Source organism: Pseudorca crassidens, chromosome 7 (genome assembly GCF_039906515.1).
Source record: "Pseudorca crassidens isolate mPseCra1 chromosome 7, mPseCra1.hap1, whole genome shotgun sequence".
NCBI classification, from domain to species: Eukaryota; Metazoa; Chordata; class Mammalia; order Artiodactyla; family Delphinidae; genus Pseudorca; species Pseudorca crassidens.
In genome coordinates, this window is record NC_090302.1 from 55,820,133 (window position 1) to 55,840,343 (window position 20,211).

At 39.7% G+C, this 20,211-nt stretch overlaps 1 protein-coding gene across 4 annotated transcripts in view; it reads left to right on the forward strand.

The window, feature by feature from the left end:
* The window catches only part of PDCD1LG2 (programmed cell death 1 ligand 2), a 117,074-nt gene that overhangs the window by 45,691 nt on the left and 51,172 nt on the right, over nt 1-20,211 (forward strand). For all 4 annotated transcript variants that reach the window (XM_067744312.1, XM_067744313.1, XM_067744311.1 and 1 more), the window contains exon 4: nt 14,839-15,105. In XM_067744312.1, coding sequence (XP_067600413.1) covers nt 14,839-15,105 — 267 coding nt within the window. The remainder of the gene's footprint in view (nt 1-14,838; nt 15,106-20,211) is intronic.

The following is a 20,211-nucleotide window of genomic DNA, read 5'->3' on the forward strand; positions in this document are numbered from 1 at the left end:
CCTCTCTTAATCTAGCATTTTTCTTATTTATAAAAGAATAGCAATAGTAGCATCTACCACATAGGATTATTGTAAAAATTAAAAGAGATAATGAACATAAAGAGCTGAGTATGGTGCTTGGCATACGGTGAGTGCCCAGAGGTTTGGATCAAAGACCCTCAATTACTGCAGGGATGGTGCCCTCTTACATCTCAACTAATAGTGAGTCATCAGGAAAGCCCTTAGCTGGATGTAACTGCCTTCTATCTTTATTGCATTTCCTACAAACAGGCATCAACTGGGAGGAACTTCAGAGCATTGAAGTTAGTCTGAGTTCAGTCAACTGGAAGAGAGAGGGCTCTACATCCTCACAATCCCCTAGTGTACTTGGGTATCTGCACCCCTAAATCACTGCCCCATGTTTGTTGATCTCTATTTGAGTGTTATAATGCACCTAGGGTCTTTGGGCAATTTGGTACCAGTCCCCCTCTTTCTCGCTCGGGCTGAGGGATGTCCCTCATCCATGGGAGGGCACTCTGCCTGCTTCCTCATCTAGACCAGGGATGAATCAGGTGAGGAACAGATTTATTCCTCAAACCTTAATTAATTAATTAATTAATTCCTTAAACCCTTAATGATCTTCCAGCTAGAGTATATGGGATCACAAAGACTTTCTATGAGATGCATAGCATAGGCGGTTTTAGGAAATTAGTTTCTAGATCTTCATCTTCCCCTAGTACTCGTTCCCCAAATTGAGTGTGCCTGAGAATATGCCTTCCAGGCAAGGCTCTTGGGGTTCTCCTAAAACGCTTCCTCTTTTATTTTTGCTTTACCCACTTCATAAAAAGCCTCCCTTTCACCCATCATGAATACAGTGCATTGCCCTGAGGTATAAAATCCTCCATAGTGATAAACAAAAGAATGATTGGAAATATTGATACCATACCAAATTGTAATGACTAACAAATCCTTCTGCAAACCAGGAGGTATCAAATTCTGTTTTCAACAAAATTGAAGGAGGCCCTAATAGAGTTAACAGCTGATAATAAAAAAATAAAGTAATTTTTTGTCATATAAATCATAAGGCTTTCAAAGAATGAAATGATATTACTATAACCGAACTTCTTCCATTCCCACCTATTTATTCATATGAGCAAGATTCCTTAGCCCTTATAGCTACAAAAAATGAAAAATAGAAATAGAATTGATACTGAACCTTGTCTCATTCCAACCATAAGTCATATGCATCCTCAGATTCATGAACAGATTGAAAAAGAGAGCCCCATCCATCCCATTAAAAGATACATTTCCAGTAAACTTTTTTATGTTTAATAATTATCAATATTCATAATATTTTATGTTTCGATTTTACATGTACTGATAATAATGGAAATTAGATTTCAATGCAGAAGAAAACTTTGAACACTTAAAGCCTCATGGTCACAAGAAAAAAAATTTAATTTCAATAGCTATACATGTTTTGTTGTTGCAAAGAAACAAAAGGATAATCACCAAAAGAGTGTTCAAACATGTTGCATTAGAATAAAATTCTGCAGAAGTGGAATGGGAACTGATATTCGAGGAATAAAAAGAAACAATGTAAAGTTCTGACCATTAGAGAAGAATTTTTATATGTATTTTTCAATGGATGGTGGTGTGTATGAAAGACACCTTCTTTGATTTCTAGGTGACATTGGATGCATTTGTAAAGAGTGAAATAATTGCCTTACTAAAAATATGTGTTTATAACGGTCTAAACATCGTATATTTTTCCAATATAGAAACCTATGATATATTCTAAGAATGAACTTAATAAATGTGTGAGAAGGAGCACACTGCATCACGATTGTTTTAGGAGAAATGCAAACAAACAAACAAAAAAAGATTGAAGACCAGCACATAAGGATATTCTACCCAGATGAGGGGTGTCTGAAGGAAGCAGGGGAGATCTAGGACTCCAGTTAGGGTGCGTTTACATAGAACAAGACTAGAGGAAGGATGTGCTTTGTCCTTAAAATGCCTAAGTTTTGGCATACACCTTGAAAATAGGTTTATAGCATTTTATTTGTTGTCTGGGCAACAGTTCATATTAAATATAGTGAAAAGAGAATTGATTTCATAAGGACAGGGAAAAAATTGCCAGGTAGCATGGCTAGAGAGTCTAGAAGAGACAATAACAGAAGGCTGCAGTTTTTCAAAGGCCAGGTTGCAACCCCAAGGCAATTAGAAATCTGTCGGAAGAAGGCCGGGGAGCACGACTGAAAAAAAGGGTACAGAGGCCCTGAGAAGCCAGGGATTGAGCCCACAGGTTGAGAACTGGCCTGAGCAAGGATCCCAGATAGACACAGAGCAGGTACTAAGAACAGAAGGGCCAAACCAGCCTGAAGGCGTGAGCAGGCTGAGGCTTACAGACATACTTTAAATCAACAAAAAGGCCCAAGATAGATAGAGTACAACTTCAACAAGTGGAGGAAGGTGGCAGCATAGTTTCTGTTTCCGCAAGAGAAATGGCCTTCACCCTAAAAGGGGAAGTCAGATGGCAGAGGGCATAGGGAGGAGAACAGCCCGAGAGAAGCAACTCGGTAGTGAAATGATGTCTGTACATTTAGCCTCTAGGCCCAGAGAAAGCATTTGCTAAAAAAACTTACTAATGGGGCTAAATCTGCTCTCAGTGTCTTTTCTCCCTTGGGGAAACTGAAGGGAATAAGGAAACCCTGAGTTAAGAAAACAATATCCTGAATTTTGAAGGGAAGAAAGCTCCTGGGAATTACAAACTGTTTAACCTAATGTTCCTCCCCAGGCCATTTAACAGACCAATTGAGAGCCATCCTAAAAGATTTCTTTCAGTGACTACTAGAAACCTGTCAGGATTCTCTAAGATTAATGCATGTAAAACTACATTTTTTCACCTTAGTTAGGGTCATTATGATGATAAAGCAGATGATACTATGTGCAGTAGTAAAGATAATATAGTAGTAAAACATATAGTAAAGATAATAAAGCTTATCTTTATTTCAGAAATGCTAGAGTTGCCAGTAACATTTGAATTATAGAGACAACTGGGATAACAGAAACCATTTAAACCAATGGAAATTGAAACCAGAAAATAGTAATTCTTTTGATGGAACAGACTGAGAAGCCAAATGGGGACTAGGGAGGCAAATCACCAGTTAGCAAAAGCAGGAAGCTGCTACCACACTGCTGGGTTGGAGGAACAGGGGGAAGGCAGGGTTAATGGGCCCAGGGGTGGAACCCAAGTGGGCCTGTCCAGTGGTATCTGGAGCCAGGGAAGAGCTGTGGCTGCTGCTGGAGAGGCCTTATAGCATAGAGTATGGGGGAGAAACACTCATTCTCCTTCCTCCTGCTAACTCTCACATCTTCCCAAATGCCTGCTGTTGGCTGTCACGAGCCTGGGATACACAGCCTGCAGGAGTCAGCCTTCCCGCCGTATAGAGCAGAAACTGAGGGATTGATCTAAGGGCAAACAGGCCCAGGACCCACACAGCACACACCTTGTGCATAAAATGGTAAAACATGGGATGAATAATAGTGTAGTTGACTGGATCTATAACCGACTGAACAAGTAGTAGTTGTTGACTAAGGGGCAACAAAGGTCTTGGGTCAACCTGGAGACCATCTCCAAGTGATAAGGCGTCTGTTATAGCCAACCTAGCTGGGCAGTAGATCACTCAACAAAATCGATCTTATGACCTTAGGCTGCTTTAAAACCCTGTGTTCGGCCTGAAGTGTACTCAGCACATAGGAAATAATTAGTCACGCTACACTTTGTGCTGCTTAGATAATATCTGGAATATAGGTCATGTTACACTGGCAAAAACAAAGTGTATCCGAAGAGTGCTATCTGGAACTGGGGCTGAAAATTATGTCCTGTGAGATATGGTTGAAGGAAGTAGGCATGTTTTACCTAAGAGGTGGAAAGACTATACGGGGTCTTGCCAGTGATCTTCAGATATCTGAAGGGTTTTGTCACATAAAAGAGATAATAATAATTGACAGTACTAACTGACTATTTAATAAGTTCTAGGTACCTAACTCATTTAATCATCCTCACACCCCTGTTAAGGATAAGTATTATCATACCTATTTTACAAATGAGAAAACTGAGGCTTGACAGGTCACGTAACCACCACTTGGCTTAAGCCTAGTCAAACCTTTCCGACTCTGAAGCCCACGTTCTTAACTACTATGCTTACCATATGTTGTTTTGCTAAACGAGGCAAGTACCAATGGGTTGAAGCTACCATGAGGCAAAATTTGACTTGGCGTAAGGATGATCCTCCCAATGAAAGTTTAACTTTCTTATTGTCTAATTGTGGCAATGACTGCTTCTGGAAGTAAGAGTTTCCATTCACAGATGTGTTTAACCAAAAATTAGTTATCTAGCAGGTTACTAATATCAAGAAGAAAAGTATTATTAAAGATAAAAAGGGGCATTTCATAATGATAGAAAAAATCAGTTCAACAGGAAAATGTAACAATCCTAAACGTGTATACATCTAACCATATAGCTTCAAAATATATAAAACAAAAATTGACAGACATAAAAGGAGAAATAAACAAATCCATAATTATATTTGGAGATTTCAACTCATCTCTGTTATAACTGGTAGAACACACAAAAAAGAAAATAGAAGAGTAGAACAACACAATTAGCCATCTTGATCTAATTGACATATATAAAATTTATACCCAACAACTGCAGAATACACATTGTTTCCAAGTGCATGTGAAACATTCATCAAGATAGTTATCTAGCAAAGCTGCTGGAAAAGATACTTCTCGTTGAGCAGGAAGTTGGGCTAATCAAATTTTAAGATCACTTCCACCTCTGAAATTCCAAAATTTACTCATCTTTTCCTAAGAATGTCACCCTCAGTCCAGCTTCCCCACTGTGTATTGCTGATAATGATGTCTTTTCAGCCATTTCCCTAATAAGAAAGAGGCTGTGGAGACATCTTTAATATTACATAAATGTAGGGTGTGTGCTCCTGTCCCTCCCCCAAACCTTGCTCATTCTTTTTTAAAAATTTTATTTTTCAAACTGAAGTATAGTTGATTTACAATGTTGTGTTAGTGTGTACAACAAAGTGTTTCAGATATATATATATGTGTTCTTTTTCATATTCTTTTCCATTATAGGTTATTACAAGATATTGAATATAGTTCCCTGTGCTATACAGTATATCTTTGTTGTTCATCTGTTTTATATACGGTAGTGTGTATCTGTTAATCCCAGACTCCTAAGTTATCCCTCTCCACCGTTCCCCTTTGATAACCATAAGTTCGTTTTCTATGTCTATGAGTCTGTTTCTGTTTTGTAAATATGTTCATTTGTATCAGTTTTTTGGATTCCACATATTTGTCTTTCTCTGTCTGACTTACTTCACTTAGTATGATAATCTCTAGGTCCATCCATGTTGCTGCAAATGGTATTATTTCATTCTTTTTAATGGCTGAGTTATATTCCATTGTATGTATGTACCATACAATGGAATCTTCTTTACCAATTCATCTGTCAGTGGACATTTACGTTGCTTCCATGTCTTGGGTATTGTAAATAGTGCTGCTCTGAACATTGGGGTGCATGTATCTTTTCAAATTAGAGTTTTCATCTTTTCTGGATATATGTCCAGGAGTGGGATTGCAGGATCATATGGTAACTCTATTTTTAGTTTTTTAAGGAACCCCCATACTGTTCTCCATAGTGGCTGTACCAATTTACATTCATGCCAGCAGTGTAGGAGGGTTCCCTTTTCTCCATACCCTCTTCAGCATTTATTATTTACAGACTTTTTGATGATGGCCATTCTGACTGGTGTGAGGTGATAATCTCATTATAGTTTTGATTTGCATTTCTCTAATAATTAGCGATGTTGAGTGTATTTTCATGTGCCTGTTGGCCATCTGTATGTCTTCTTTGGAAAAATGTCTATTTAGGTCTTCTGCCCACTTTTTGATTGGGCTGTTTGTTTCTTTGATATTGAGCTCTATGAGCTGTTTGTATATTTTGGAAATCAGTCCCTGTCAGTCGCATTGTTTCTCGCCGATTCTTTTAGTTGAACATCTCTCCCATCTCTTCCCTTATTTATATATCCCAAGTCAAAGCCTCAGCCCAGATCCTGATTCATGGCCCTCCTACCTCTGAAATCACCTACCAACTCAGCAACCAAGACCAGCATCTTGTCCTGAGCTACCTTGCTGGAGCAGGCCAAGCCCTCACCTGTAACACACTACTCCTATGAATCCATTTATTCTACTCTATGCCCCTCCAAAGCCCCAGAGCTTACAGAAATAATCTACAACAGAATAGGATTAAATGATTATAAGAGGATATCAAATGAAGGGACAATAAGTGTAGATAAAATAACATAAAATTAGATAAAGTGAGTACTCAAAATGCATGCTTCAGATACTGATGGATTGCTAGAGATAGACCAAAATTGGCTCCAAGGAGACTAATGAGTCTAACTACTTCAAGACCTTCAGTAGGCTGCTTCAGAACCTAATTCTTCTTATCTTCTTCTACTTCTGGGTACTTTGAAGTCCCCCTGGGAAACATATCTCTCTTCCCATGTATGTTGCTTCATCCCTAGACTTTTGTGATTACATAGAGAATCATCCTCTTGTGATGATCCCAGTGCAGAATTCAGAATACTGTACCCATGAAGGACATGAGTTCAAAGCTCCCCAACCACCCCATATTCCAGCTGTTTCCTTATTTATTACTGGAATATGAAATTTTCCTACCTCCTAAGGTCCTTGGGTGGTTTAAGCAAGATAAGGTATATTAAGAGGATGGAGTCAGTAGTTAGAGCTACTCACCCCTGCTCCTCTTTAAGTTCTTGACTAAGTGAGCTGTACCCAGAGGAATCAGTAGCCAAATGGAAATGAACTCCATTTTTTTAAATTAACAACTGGATGAGCACATAATCTTTCCCTTTCCCCTCTCCCCACTTTGGAGATTCTCTGATAATTTGCACTGGAGAACATGACTCAGAATAGGGAATTCTTGTTTCTTGCTCCCTTGTCTTAAACTGAGTCCAGGTTTGCACGTCAGTCCCTGAAGTTATCCATCCAAACTCATAGATAAGAAAATCTGCCCCACCCACCCAGTCACAAGCAGAAGCTGTAATACTGTGGGTGGGGGAAGATGTGAGAGATTTTTGAGGCAGGCAGGCCAGCAGGCCAGGGCAACTACTCTTAATGGCATGGAAAGAACTTCAAGAGAAGGCCACAGGTTATAAGCAGCCCTTCAAGACACAGTCACCTTGCTCTCCAGTGACCCGTGACTCAGTGAGTGACTTTGGCTGTAACTAATCAAATTAGCAACTCATAACACAGAGACGCACAAGGGAGGTTCTCAAAAAGCAAAAATTGTGGAGAGGGAAATGAATCTTCCTTTCACCTCCACAGAATGTAAAAGCACAGGGCATGAGCTCAGCACCTAGAAAACACTTAGTAAATCATACATATTTGATATTTTCCACATGGCTATTAGCATTATTTTAATATAAAATCACTTTTCACAGTTTGTGCTCATTTATACTCCTCCCAAAAATTTAACAAAAAAATGTTTCATCATATCCGTGCCATATATACATCTTTACTTCAAAGATTGTATTGAAATTCTTTCTTAAAGAAGTATTTCCTACCTGATGAGAGCTAGTGCTCACTCCCTCTTCCTTTCACCAAAAATCAGCAGGTTACTTTTTACACTCCCTGGTATCTGTGTACGTGGTTAATATTTATTTTTAGCTATCATCTAAGATAACTGGGCAATTTGTCCTTGTGTCTTCCTGGTGCTCTCAATGTCACTTGTGTCTATTTTAGATCTCAGTTTTCTAGAGGGCAGGGAGACATATCTGATCAATTCATTCAGCATCCACTGCACAGAAGGGTGTGTGTGTGTGTGTGTGTGTGTGTGTGTGTGTGTGTGTGTTCGGGAGAAGTATAAATATACTCAGTTCTTGACTATTTATAGGCAGAATCTAAGTCTTTAAAAATAATAATAGCATTTATCAAGTGCTTACTGTGTTCCTGCCCTTTTCTGAGCACTTACATGTATTAACTCATTCATCTTCAAAGTGTTGCCAGAGGTATTCCAGGTCTTTGCTCAAAAGCCATCAACCCCCATCTTTAGCAGGAATGACATATATCTTTAAGTTAAAGTGTCCAGAGATAAGAAAGGAAGCTACAAACAAAAACAAAAAAACCAAACCCAGAGGACCTTCGAGATGGTGGAGGAGTAACATGTGAAGATCACCTTCTCCCAAAAAATATATCTAAAATACATCTACATGTGGAACAACTCCTATAGAACACCTACTGAATGCTGGCAGAAGACCTCAGACTTGCCAAAAGGCAAGAAACTCCCCATGTAACTGGCCGTGTGGCTGACAGGGTCTTGGTGCTCCTACCGACTGTTAGGCTAGAGCCTCTGAGGTGGGAGAGCCGAGTTCAGGACATTGGACCACCAGAGACCTCCCAGCCCCGTGTAATATCAATCAGCGAGAGCTTTCCCAGAGATCTCCATCTCAATGCTAAGACCCAGCTCCACTCAACGACCAGCAAGCTCCAGTGCTGGACACCACAAGTCAAACAACTAGCAAGACAGGGACACAACCCCACCCATTAGCAGAGAGGCTGCCTAAAATCATAATAAGTTCACAGACACCCCAAAACACACCACCAGATGTGGTCCTGCCCACCAGAAAGACAGGATCCAGCCTCATCCACCAGAACACAGGCACCAGTCCCCTCCACCGGGAAGCCTACACAACCCACTGAACCAACCTTACCCACTGGGGGCAGACACCAAAAACAATGGGAACTATGAACTTGCAGCCTGCAAAAAGGAGACCCCAAACACAGTAAGTTAAGCAAAATGAGAAGACAGAGAAATATGCAGCAGATGAAGGAGCAAGGTAAAAACCCACCTGACCAAACAAATGAAGAGGAAATAGGCAGTTTACCGGAAAAAGAATTCAGAGGAATGACAGTAAAGATGATCCAAAATCTTGGAAATAGAATGGAGAAAATAAAATAAACGTTTAACAAGGACCTAGAAGAACTAAAGAGTAAACAAACAATGATGAACAGCACAATAAATGAAATTAAAAACTCTCTAGAGGGACTTCCCTGGTGACGCAGTGGATGAGACTCCATGCTCCCAATGCAGGGTGCCTGCGTTCGATCCCTGGTCAGGGAACTAGATCCCACATGCATGCTGCAACTAAGAGTTCTCATGCCACAACTAAGGAGCCTGCCTGCCGCAACTGGAACCTGGTGCAACCAAATAAATAAATAAATATATTAAAAAATAAAACAACTCTCTAGAAGGAATCAAAAGCAGAATAACTGAGGCAGAAGAATGGATAAGTGACCTGGAAGATAGAAGAGTGGAAATAACTACTGCAGAGCAAAATAAAGAAAAAGGAATGAAAAGAATTGAGGACAGTCTCAGAGACATCTGGGACACAGTAAATGCACCAACATTCAAATTATAGGGATCCCAGGAGAAAAAGAATAAAAGAAAGGGTCTGAGAAAATATGTGAAGAGATTACAGTTGAAAACTTCCCTAACATGGGAGGGGAAATAGTCAGTCAAGTCCAGGAAGTTCAGAGAGTCCCATACAGGATAAATCCAAGGAGAAACACGCCAAGACACATATTACTCAAACGATCAAAAATTAAATACAAAGAAAAAATATTGAAAGTAGCAAGGGAAAAGCAACAAATAACATCCAAGGGAATCCCCATAAGATTAACAGCTAATCTTTCAGCAGAAACTCTGCAAGCCTAAAGGGAGTGGCAGGACATATTTAAAGTGATGAAAAGAAAAAACCTACAACCAAGATTACTCTACCCAGCAAGGATCTCATTCAAATTCGATGGAGAAATTAAAACCTTTACAGACAAGCAAAAGATAAGAAAATTCAGCACCACCAAACCTGCTTTACAACAAATGCTAAAGGAACTTCTCTAGGCAAGAAACACAAGAGAAGGAAAAGACCTACAATAACAAACCCAAAACAATTAAGAAAATGGTAATAGGAACATACATATTGATAACTACCTTAAATGTAAATGGATTAAATGCACCAACCAAAAGACATAGACTGGCTGAATGGTTACAAAAACAAGACCTGTATATATGCTGTCTACAAGAGACCCACTTCAGACCTAGGTACACATACAGATTGAAAGTGAGGGGATGGAAAAAGATATTCCATGAAAGTGGAAATCAAAAGAAAGCTGGTGTAACAATTCTCATATCAGACAAAATAGACTTTCAAATAAAGACTATTACAAGAGACAAAGAAGGACACTAGAGAATTATCAAGGGATCAATCCAGGAAGAAGATATAACAATTGTAAATATTTATGCACGCAACATAGGAGCACCTCAGTACATAAGGAAAATGCTCACAACCATAAAGGGGTAAATTGACAGTAACATAATAATAATAGGGGATTTTGGCACCCCACTTTCACCAATGGACAGATCAATCAAAATGAAAATAAATAATGAAACACAAACTTTAAATGATACATTAAACAACATGGACTTAATAGATATTTATAGGACATTCCATCCAAAAAAAACAGAATGCACTATCTTCTCAAGTGCTCCTGGAACATTCTCCAGGATAGATCATATCTTGAGGCACAAATCAAGCCTTGGTACATTTAAGAAAATTGAAATTGTATCAAGTATCTTTTCTGACCACAATGCTATGAGACTAGATATCAATTACAGATAAAGATCTGTAAAAAATACAAACACATGGAGGCTAAACAATACACTACTAAATAACCAAGAGATCACTGAAGAAATCAAAGAGGAAATCAAAAAATACCTAGAAACAAATGACAATGAAAACACGACGACCCAAAACCTGGGATGCAGCAAAAACAGTTCTAAGAGGGAAGATTATAGCAATACAATCCTACTTCAAGAAACAAGAAACATCTCAAATAAACAACCTAACCCTACACCTAAAGCAATTAGAGAAAGAAGAACAAAAAACCTCAAAGTTAGCAGAAGGAAAGAAATCATAAAGATCAGATCAGAAATAAATGAAAAAGAAATGATGAAAATGATAGCAAAAATCAATAAAACTAAAAGGTAGTTCTTTGAGAAGATAAACAAAGTTGATAAACCATTAGCCAGAATCATCAAGAAAAAAAGGGAGAAGACTCAAATCAACAGAATTAGAAATGAAAAAGGAGAAGTAACAACTGACACTGCAGAAATACAAAAGATCATGAGAGATTACTACAAGCAACTCTATGCCAATAAAATGGACAACCTGGAAGAAATGAACAAGTTCTTGGAAAAGCACAACCTTCCAAGACTGAATCAGGAAGAAATAGAAAATATTAACAGACCCATCACAAGCACTGCAATTGAAACAGTGATTAAAAATCTTCCAACAAACAAAAGCCCAGGACCAGACAGCTTCACAGGCGAATTCTATCAAACATTTAGAGAAGAGCTAACACGTATCCTTCTCAAACTCTTCCAAACTATAGTAGAGGGAGGAACACTCCCAAACTCATTCTACAAGGCCACAATCACCCTGATACCAAAACCAGACAAAGATGTCACACACACAAAAAAAACTACAGGACAGCATCACTGATGAACATAGATGCAAAAATACTCAACAAAATACTAGCAAACAGAATGCAACAGCACATTAAAAGGATCATACACCATGATCAAGTGGGATTTATCCCAGGAATGCAAGGATTCTTCAATATACATAAATCAATCATTGTGATACACCATATTTACAAATTGAAGGATAAAAATCATATGATCATCTCAATTGATGCAGAAAAAGCTTTTGACAAAATTCAACACCCATTTAAGATAAAAACTCTCCAGAAAGTAGGCATAGAGGGAACCTACCTCAACATAATAAAGGCCATATATGACAAACCCACAGCCAACATAGTTCTCAATGGTGAAAAACTGAAACCATTTCCTCTAAGATCAGGAACAAGACAAGGTTGTCCACTCTCACCACTATTATTCAACATAGTTTTGGAAGTTTTAACCACAGCAATCAGAGAAGAAAAAGAAATAAAAAGAATCCAAATCAGAAAAGAAGAAGTAAAAAAGTCACTGTTTGCAGATGACATGATAGTATACATAGAGAATCCTAAAGATGCTACCAGAAAACTTCTAGAGCTAATCAATGAATTTGGTAAAGTAGCAGGATACAAAATTAATGAACAGAAATCTCTTGCATTCCTGTACACTAATGATGGAAAATCTGAAAGAGAAATTAAGGAAACACTCCCATTTACCATTGCAACAAAATGAATAAAATACCTAGGAATAAATCTACCTAAGGAGACAAAAGACCTGTAAGCAGAAAACTGTAAGACACTGATTAAAGAAATTAAAGGTGATACAAACAGATGGAACGATATAGCATGTTCTTGGATTGGAAGAATCAGCATTGTGAAAATGACTATACTACCCAAAGCAATCTACAGATTCAGTGCAATCCCTATCAAACTACCACTGGCATTTTTCACAGAACTAGAACAAATATTTCACAATTTGTATGGAAACACAAAAGACCCCAAAAAGCAAAAGCAATCTTGAGAAAGAAAAATGGAGCTGGAGGAATCAGGCTCCCTAACTTCAGACTATACTACAAACCTACAGTAATCAAGACAGTATGGTACTGGCACAAAAACAGAAATATAGATCAAAAAACAGGATAGAAAACCCAGAGATAAACCCATGCACCTAGGGTCAACTAATCTATGACAAAGGAGGCAAGGATGTACAATGGAGAAAAGACAGCCTCTTCAATAAGTTGTGCTGGGAAAACTGGACAGCTATATGTAAAAGAATGAAATTAGAACACTCCCTAACACCATACACAAAAATAAGCTCAAAATGGATTAAAGACCTAAATGTAAGGCCAGACACTATAAAACTCTTAGAGGAAAACATAGGAAGAACACTATTTGACATAAATCACAGCAAGATCCTTTTTTGACCCACCTCCTAGAGAAATGGAAATAAAAACAAAAAGAAACAAATGGGACCTAAGGAAACTTAAAAGCTTTTGCACAGAAAAGGAAACCATAAACCAGATGAAAAGACAATCCTCAGAATGGGAGAGAATATTTGCAAACGAAGTAACTGACAAAGGATCAATCTCCAAAATATACAAGCAGCTCATGCAGCTCAATATCAAATAAACAAACAACCCAATCCAAAAATGGGCAGAAGACCTAAATAGACATTTCTCTAAAGAAGATATACAGATTGCCACAAACCCATGAAAGAATGCTCAACATCACTAATCATTAGAGAAATCAAAACTACAATGAGGTATCACCTCACACCAGTCAGAATGGCCATCATCAAAAAATCCAGAAACAATAAATGCTGGAGAGGATGTGGAGAAAAGGGAACCCTCTTGCACTGTTGGTGGTAATGTAAATTGGTACAGGCACTATGGAGAACAGTATGGAGGTTCCTTAAAAAACTAAAAATAGAACTACCATATGACCCAGCAATCCCACTACTGGGCATATACCCTGAGAAAACCATAACTCAAAACGTGTCATGTACCACAACATTCATTGCAGCACTATTTCCAATAGCCAGGACATGGAAGCAACCTAAGTGTCCATCAACAGATGAATGGGTAAAGAAGATGTGGCACATATATACAATGGAATATTACTCAGCCATAATAGGAAACGAAATTGAATTATTTGTAGTGAGGTGGATGGACCTAGAATCTGCCATACAGGGTGAAGTAAGTCAAAAAGAGAAAGACAAATACCGTACGCTAGCACATATATATGGAATCTAAAGAAAAAATTGTTCTGAAGAACCTAGGGACAGGACAGGACTAAAGACACAGATGTAGAGAATGGACTTGAGGACACGGGGAGGGGAAAGGGTAAGCTGGGACGAAGTGAGAGAGTGGCATTGACATATAGCCACTACCAAATGTAAAATAGATAGCTAGGGGGAAGAAGCCACATAGCACAGGGAGACCAGCTAGGTGCTTTTTGTCCACCTAGAGGGGTGGCATAGGGAGGGTGGGAGGGAGATGCAAGAAGGAGGGGATATGGGGATGTAAGTATAGGTAGAGCTGATTCACTTTGTTATACAGCAGAAACTAACACAGCAATGTAAAGCAATTATATTCCAATAAAGGTGTTAAAAAAACGAAAAAACAAACCCAGATGGAACCATCTGGGGCCAAGATGGCAATGAATCTGACCTCCAACAGATCTCTAGGTCCTTATTTTTTCTCCTCCTAATCTTAAAGAGGACAGAGGAAAGGAGGACATGGAAAGAAATTTTCTCCTGAAGATGTTAGAAAAAGTACTAAATAAAGTGAGATATGGGGGTTCTCTAGTGATTTAGTTTACCCAGCCTCTCTTTTCTCCAATCCCCAATTATAAGATAATTTACATTAATACAGGATGCCACAGATTGTGGTAGCGTAAAGCACCATTGAGATTTGGAATCAAACCTCGAGTGTTCATAAATTGGCTCCACCAGTTAAAAGCCCTGTGCCTCTGAGTGAAATCTCGACCTCTCTAGCCTCAATTACCTTCAACAAAAGTTAGGTATATTAACAATGCTGTTTTGATGTATTGTAAAAATTAAATAATTCGATGTATGTAAAATAGCATGATATCTGGGACATAGGAAATGTTTAACAAGTTAAAACTATTAGTACTTAATATTGATAATGATAATTTTACTTCACGTGGCATTGAGTACAGAGATCTACGGGAATCAGAAAAGAGAGACTTATTTCTTTTTCTTCTTCTCTTATCCAGCTTCCTACAAGAAAATAAACACTCGCAACCTTAAGGTCCCAGGGACAGATGAGGTAGAGCTCACCTGCCAGGCTGTAGGCTATCCCCTGGCAGAAGTGTCCTGGCCAAATACCAGTGTTCCTACCAACACCAGCCACACCAAGACCTCTGAAGGCCTCTACCAGGTCACTAGTGTTTTGCGCCTAAAGCCACACCCTGGCAGGAATTTCAGCTGTGTGTTCTGGAATGCCAATATGAAGGAACTCACTTCGGCCATCATTGACCAAGGTAAGAGCTGCCTAGCTTACCAGTCAGGGTTCAGGCAAGAAATGGATGACACATTCAGAATGAGTAATCTGAGGACAGTGTAATAAAGGGACTATTTATGAAGGTGGGATTAGGATTTAGAGAAAGTACTAAAGGTAGTGCAGGACACCTGGGGCTTCAAAGGTCGGGGAGCAATTACCACCCTGGAGAGGCTACTGGAACCTGGAGGAGGGAGCTGTGGCCTCCGGTACAGGGATGCTGCCACCTGCATCAACCCCAAAGAGCAGAAGCTGATGAATGGATACCACAACCTCGTTCTCCTCCCACCCTCCAGTCTCCTGCTGGTGCTTCCCATTAGCAGAGCCCAGGTGGAATTCCACTGACATGTTCATAAAGTCAACCTCTCAGAGCTCAGAACTGAGTGTTGGAGTGGAGAGAATGGATCCAGAGAGGAAACTGAAAACACCCAGCATAAAGGCTCATCATTGTGATTCAGGCACAGTACTACGAGTCAGCAGTATGAATGTTACTTTGCTGACTTTGCTGCCAGCCAAGTGGTTTTAGGGTTTTCCAGGAAAACTGACCTCTTAAAATAATCATTTAGAGGCTTCACTGGCTATGCTGAATCCCATACTTTAGAATTCCGTGCACCAGCAAAATTTCTGACAATTTTGGTAGTCGGACAATTCTTTTATCTGCCAAGAACATTCATTTGCCAAATAAGAGAGTTAACATCTAGTATCATAATCATTTCATAAGAGACAGGTCATTTTATCACCAGAGACATAAGTTTCCTATTGTTCCACAAACATCATGGGCTTAACCTCACTCTTTTTGAGGTCAGAAATCTGAAAACGGCTTCACTGGTCTCAAATCAAGGTGTTGACAGGATTGCACAGGCTCTGAGAATTCATTTTCCTGATTTTTCTGCCTTCTGGAGGCCACCTGTATTCCTTGGCTCGTGGACCTTTCCTACAGCCTTCAACACCAGCAATTGCATTACTCAGATCTCTGCCTCTGTCATCACATCTCTTTCTTTAACTCTCTTGCCTTTTAAGAGCCACCTTTTCCACCTTTTAAGGACCCTGTGATTACATTAGATGCCTCCCCGCAATACATACCTCAACCTGATAATTTAGGATAATTTTCACATTTCAAGGTCCTTAATATAATCACATCTGCAAAATCTTTCTGCTGTGTAGGATAACTCATTCACAGGTTTCAGAACATGGACATGTTTGAGGTGAGTCATTATTCTGCTATCATACCAATAAAGGATATAATCTCCAAGTAAAGAACAGCCCCTAGTTACGATAAATTTGACTTTATAGAAGATTTGCTATGTTGTCATTATATTTCACTATTTGCCCTTTACCTTAGTTAGATAAAACAGAGCCTATGATAAGGACTTGTGTGGCATGCAGGTATTTAGGTGATGACCCCAGGGAGCAGAAGTGAGAGGTTTAGGAAATCAAGACAGGAAAGAAAGAAAAGCAAATAGAAGGGTGCATTACCAAAGTTGTTGGTGTGGACAATAGAAGCTTAAGTACTCAAGGACCACCTGAGAAGTGCATAGATCATCTCCTAAGATGTTTACTCAAAGGGCTTCAGGTGGAAGGACTAATCAATCTGCTTTTACCCCCAGTGGTTAACAGTTGTCCCCAGGAGCGTTAACTGCCTTCTACTGTGAGCTATGCATGCATGTGGGCTGAGTGAGCTCCCCATACCATCTATAGCATCAAAGTCATTCCAGGGCAGAAAGCAATGTATCCACTTGAGGTGAATCACTGACCATGAAGTGAGTCAAGGCCCACCCTGAATTCTACCCAGTCTGTGGCTGAAATCAGGGGTGAAGCTGAGAGGAAATGAGGCAGGACTACAACAGTCTATCCCTTGTGCTGCTCAAATCCCTCCATTCATGCCCTACATTAAGTCCACTGTCTCCGAGGCTTCAGGCAGGGAAGTAGCTACAATCTCTGCACAAGATGCACATACGAGAGTTCATGGAACAAGTTACAGCTTCTGCTGCTGCAACTGATCCCAAGCCGTAAGTGATGTTTGTCATTTCTCTCATCCACCATACATTCTAGATTTCCCTCGCTCAGCATTTCAGATGGAATAGTTTGTTTGCCTGGAAGATGAAGAGAAATAGGGGTTGGGGGTGACTCAGACTTTCAACCCTGAGAGACATGAGCCCGTAGTCACCTTGCCCTTAGCAGACTGAAGTTGTAGCAATTGCCTTTTCATTGTTATTACTGGGTATGGAAGTAACAAGACTCTAAGAATCAGTGGATCCCTGAGTTCCAGACATAGTCTTCCTTGCCTCCATTATGTAGCAGCATTTGAGTTCTTCCTGGTAATCAAGATTGATTACTCTACCAGTGCAATGATTCTTTTCTTTGCCTGCTGGTCTGACAGTGGGTAGAGCTCAAGCTGACTAGGCATTATCTAGATGCAATAGAACATATCCCTTGGTACAGCATCCTTTGGGAGAAGCACTTGCCACTAGGAAGCTGGACCTTTAAGTGGAGCCTAAATTTGTGGAGATGAGAAGCAAAAATTCTACAAATGGGTCACTGGAAGTAATGATGAAAGGGACCAACCCTCAGCATTGGGGGAGCCCTGGCATAAAGTAGCACATGGTTGAGGCAAGACTGTCTGGGGGAAGTGAGTTAGAACCTGCACAGAGCCATCCATCATTCAGCCACATTCAGCCATAGCTGAAATCAGGGGTAAGACAGGCAGAATATGAGTTGGGGCACCAGAGATACCTGCCCTGTCTCAAATTAAATTTTATCATGGATTGGCATCAATCCACAGACCAGACTGAGAACTTTGAAGTGACTCAATGCCCATCTCATCATTAATTTCCTAGCATTTCTCTTTTTTACAAGAAAAGAATCCTCCCTGATATAGTTTTCAGAGGCAGCCAGCTCCGTTGTCATCTTCAAACCCCCAATTCCCCGCTTCCCCAGCTATCCACACTTGGCTACCCAATTTCAGCGCTAAAGTTAGCCCAGCTTCTTTCTAACTAAGTGATTATGATGAAGTGAGGAAGTAAGGAGAGGATTCATGCTAAGGATTTAGCAACTTACCATTTTTAGGGCCAACTCTGAGTGAAAATAGTGAATTAGGCAAGTTTGGACCTTTCAATATTCTCTACCTCTTTTTTAAATCACAGCTAAGACCACCAGACTTGTCACCTTATAAAAATTGAGCTATAACTAATTCGTACCAGAGGTCTAGAGTCTTATATATTACAATCCCAGGGGAATTATTTTTTTCCAAGAATTGTTTAGTAAACTCTCCTTTGTTATGTGGAATTTTCTGCCTGGTTAATTTTTGGCCAATACTTTGGATGAAATGTGGTTTTCTAGAATGACACATATAAGGAGCTTTGCTGGGAAACAGGGGCCTGGGTAAGATGAATTTGGAAATAACTGGAATCTAGACTTCACATCACTGAGTACATCAGTATTTTTTTCTTCATGGTAGAGAGGTGGAAGAGCAGACTAACCATTCTTCTGGAAGCCTTGGGGTGGTGAGAAGTTAGGAATGAAGTAAGCTGGCTCTTCTCTCCAAGGGAGCCAACAGAGCTGATGGAATAGTCAACAATCGTGGGAGAGACCTGTGGGGTCTGCATCAGAGGTTGGGAGCTCCTAGGATACCACTCATGAATGCGGCTGGCAGGGGAATGGAGGAATCTTTGTGTAGTCAGAGATTTTCAACCAGTCTCTAGAGATATGTTGAGAATCCTTCCCAGCTCTATATTCATCCTATCCCCTGACATGGATCCTCTGCTCCAGGCAGCTCCCCTTCCTTTCCTTGTACTCTCTGAACCTCTTGTACCTCTCCAATCACCATGACTTCTCTGCTCAGTAGTTTCTTCCACATAAAATATCATTATTCGCCCTCTTCACCAGTTCTCCATGGCAGCTCAGGTAACTCCAGGGTACAAGGCATCTTTCCTTCATCTTGTGTCCTAAAACCTATTGCCTGTACCATTTCTTTGTTTGCCTGTGACTGTACTTGTCTTTTCTCTTTCATTGGTATTTTATTTTCCATGTATTTTAATTGTTCACATGAGTCTTCTTTATGTCCAAACTAAAGCAAAACCTCAGTGCTCTGCCCATATAGTGCTCAATAAATGTCAGATTAATGGGTTGGAGACTTAGTCTTGGATGACCCCAGTCCCATCATCCCAGCTGCTAGTCTGTGTGGACAGCCAGATCAGAGCAGTCAAATGATCCCCTAGTTTGTGATACAAACACCAACAAAATAGCAACAAAATAACCAAAGTCACACATTCTCCCACAAAGGCATTCTTGCTTCTGTTTCACAAAGGCATTTTTAAATTGTCTTATGACTGTCCCCTTTCTACTCATTCTCATAAGTTGAGCAGCTCACAGCTGACTTCTGTGACCCACAACATGCTTCTCCAGAAGTCAATGAATAAAACAAATATAGCAGTGAGAGTCTGGGGTGGGAGGTGCTCCAGTGGCTCTAGAATAGATGACTGAACATCCTAATTTTCAATCAGAAATGAAGGAGCAATGAGACCATTTTCCCTTTGAAACAGGGTTCCTTCCACTAAGGCAGTGTTGCATTTTCATTAGGAAATATAATGAGATTGGAACACAGGAAATAATTATAACAAGACCCTTGTAGGGCTGGCAGAGAAGTTCTCCCAGGAGACTTGGAAGTGACTCTCTGGCAGTGGTCAGGAGCATGGGCTCTGAAGTCAGATGGACTTGAATTTCAAATCCTCTCTCTGCTACCTACTAGCTCTGAGAACATGAACGTATGACTGTGCCACCCTAGAACTCAGCCTCTCATTTGTAGAATGAGGGTAAATAATGGTAGATATCTAATAGGGTTATTGTGAGGATTAAATGAAATATGTTTGTAAAGTCCTTAGCAGTCAGAAAGGATGAAACAGGAAAAAAAGTATGGTACCTTTAGTGAGAGGCATGACTTCCTTATGAGTGCATGAGGCTGTAGATAGGATAAATCCAATGTTTTTCCTATTGCATCATGACATCATTGTTAAGTAGCATGCAATTACTATAAAACAATCTAAAAGAAGATGTATTAGGATGTAGGCTAAGTAACCTCAAAATACAGTGA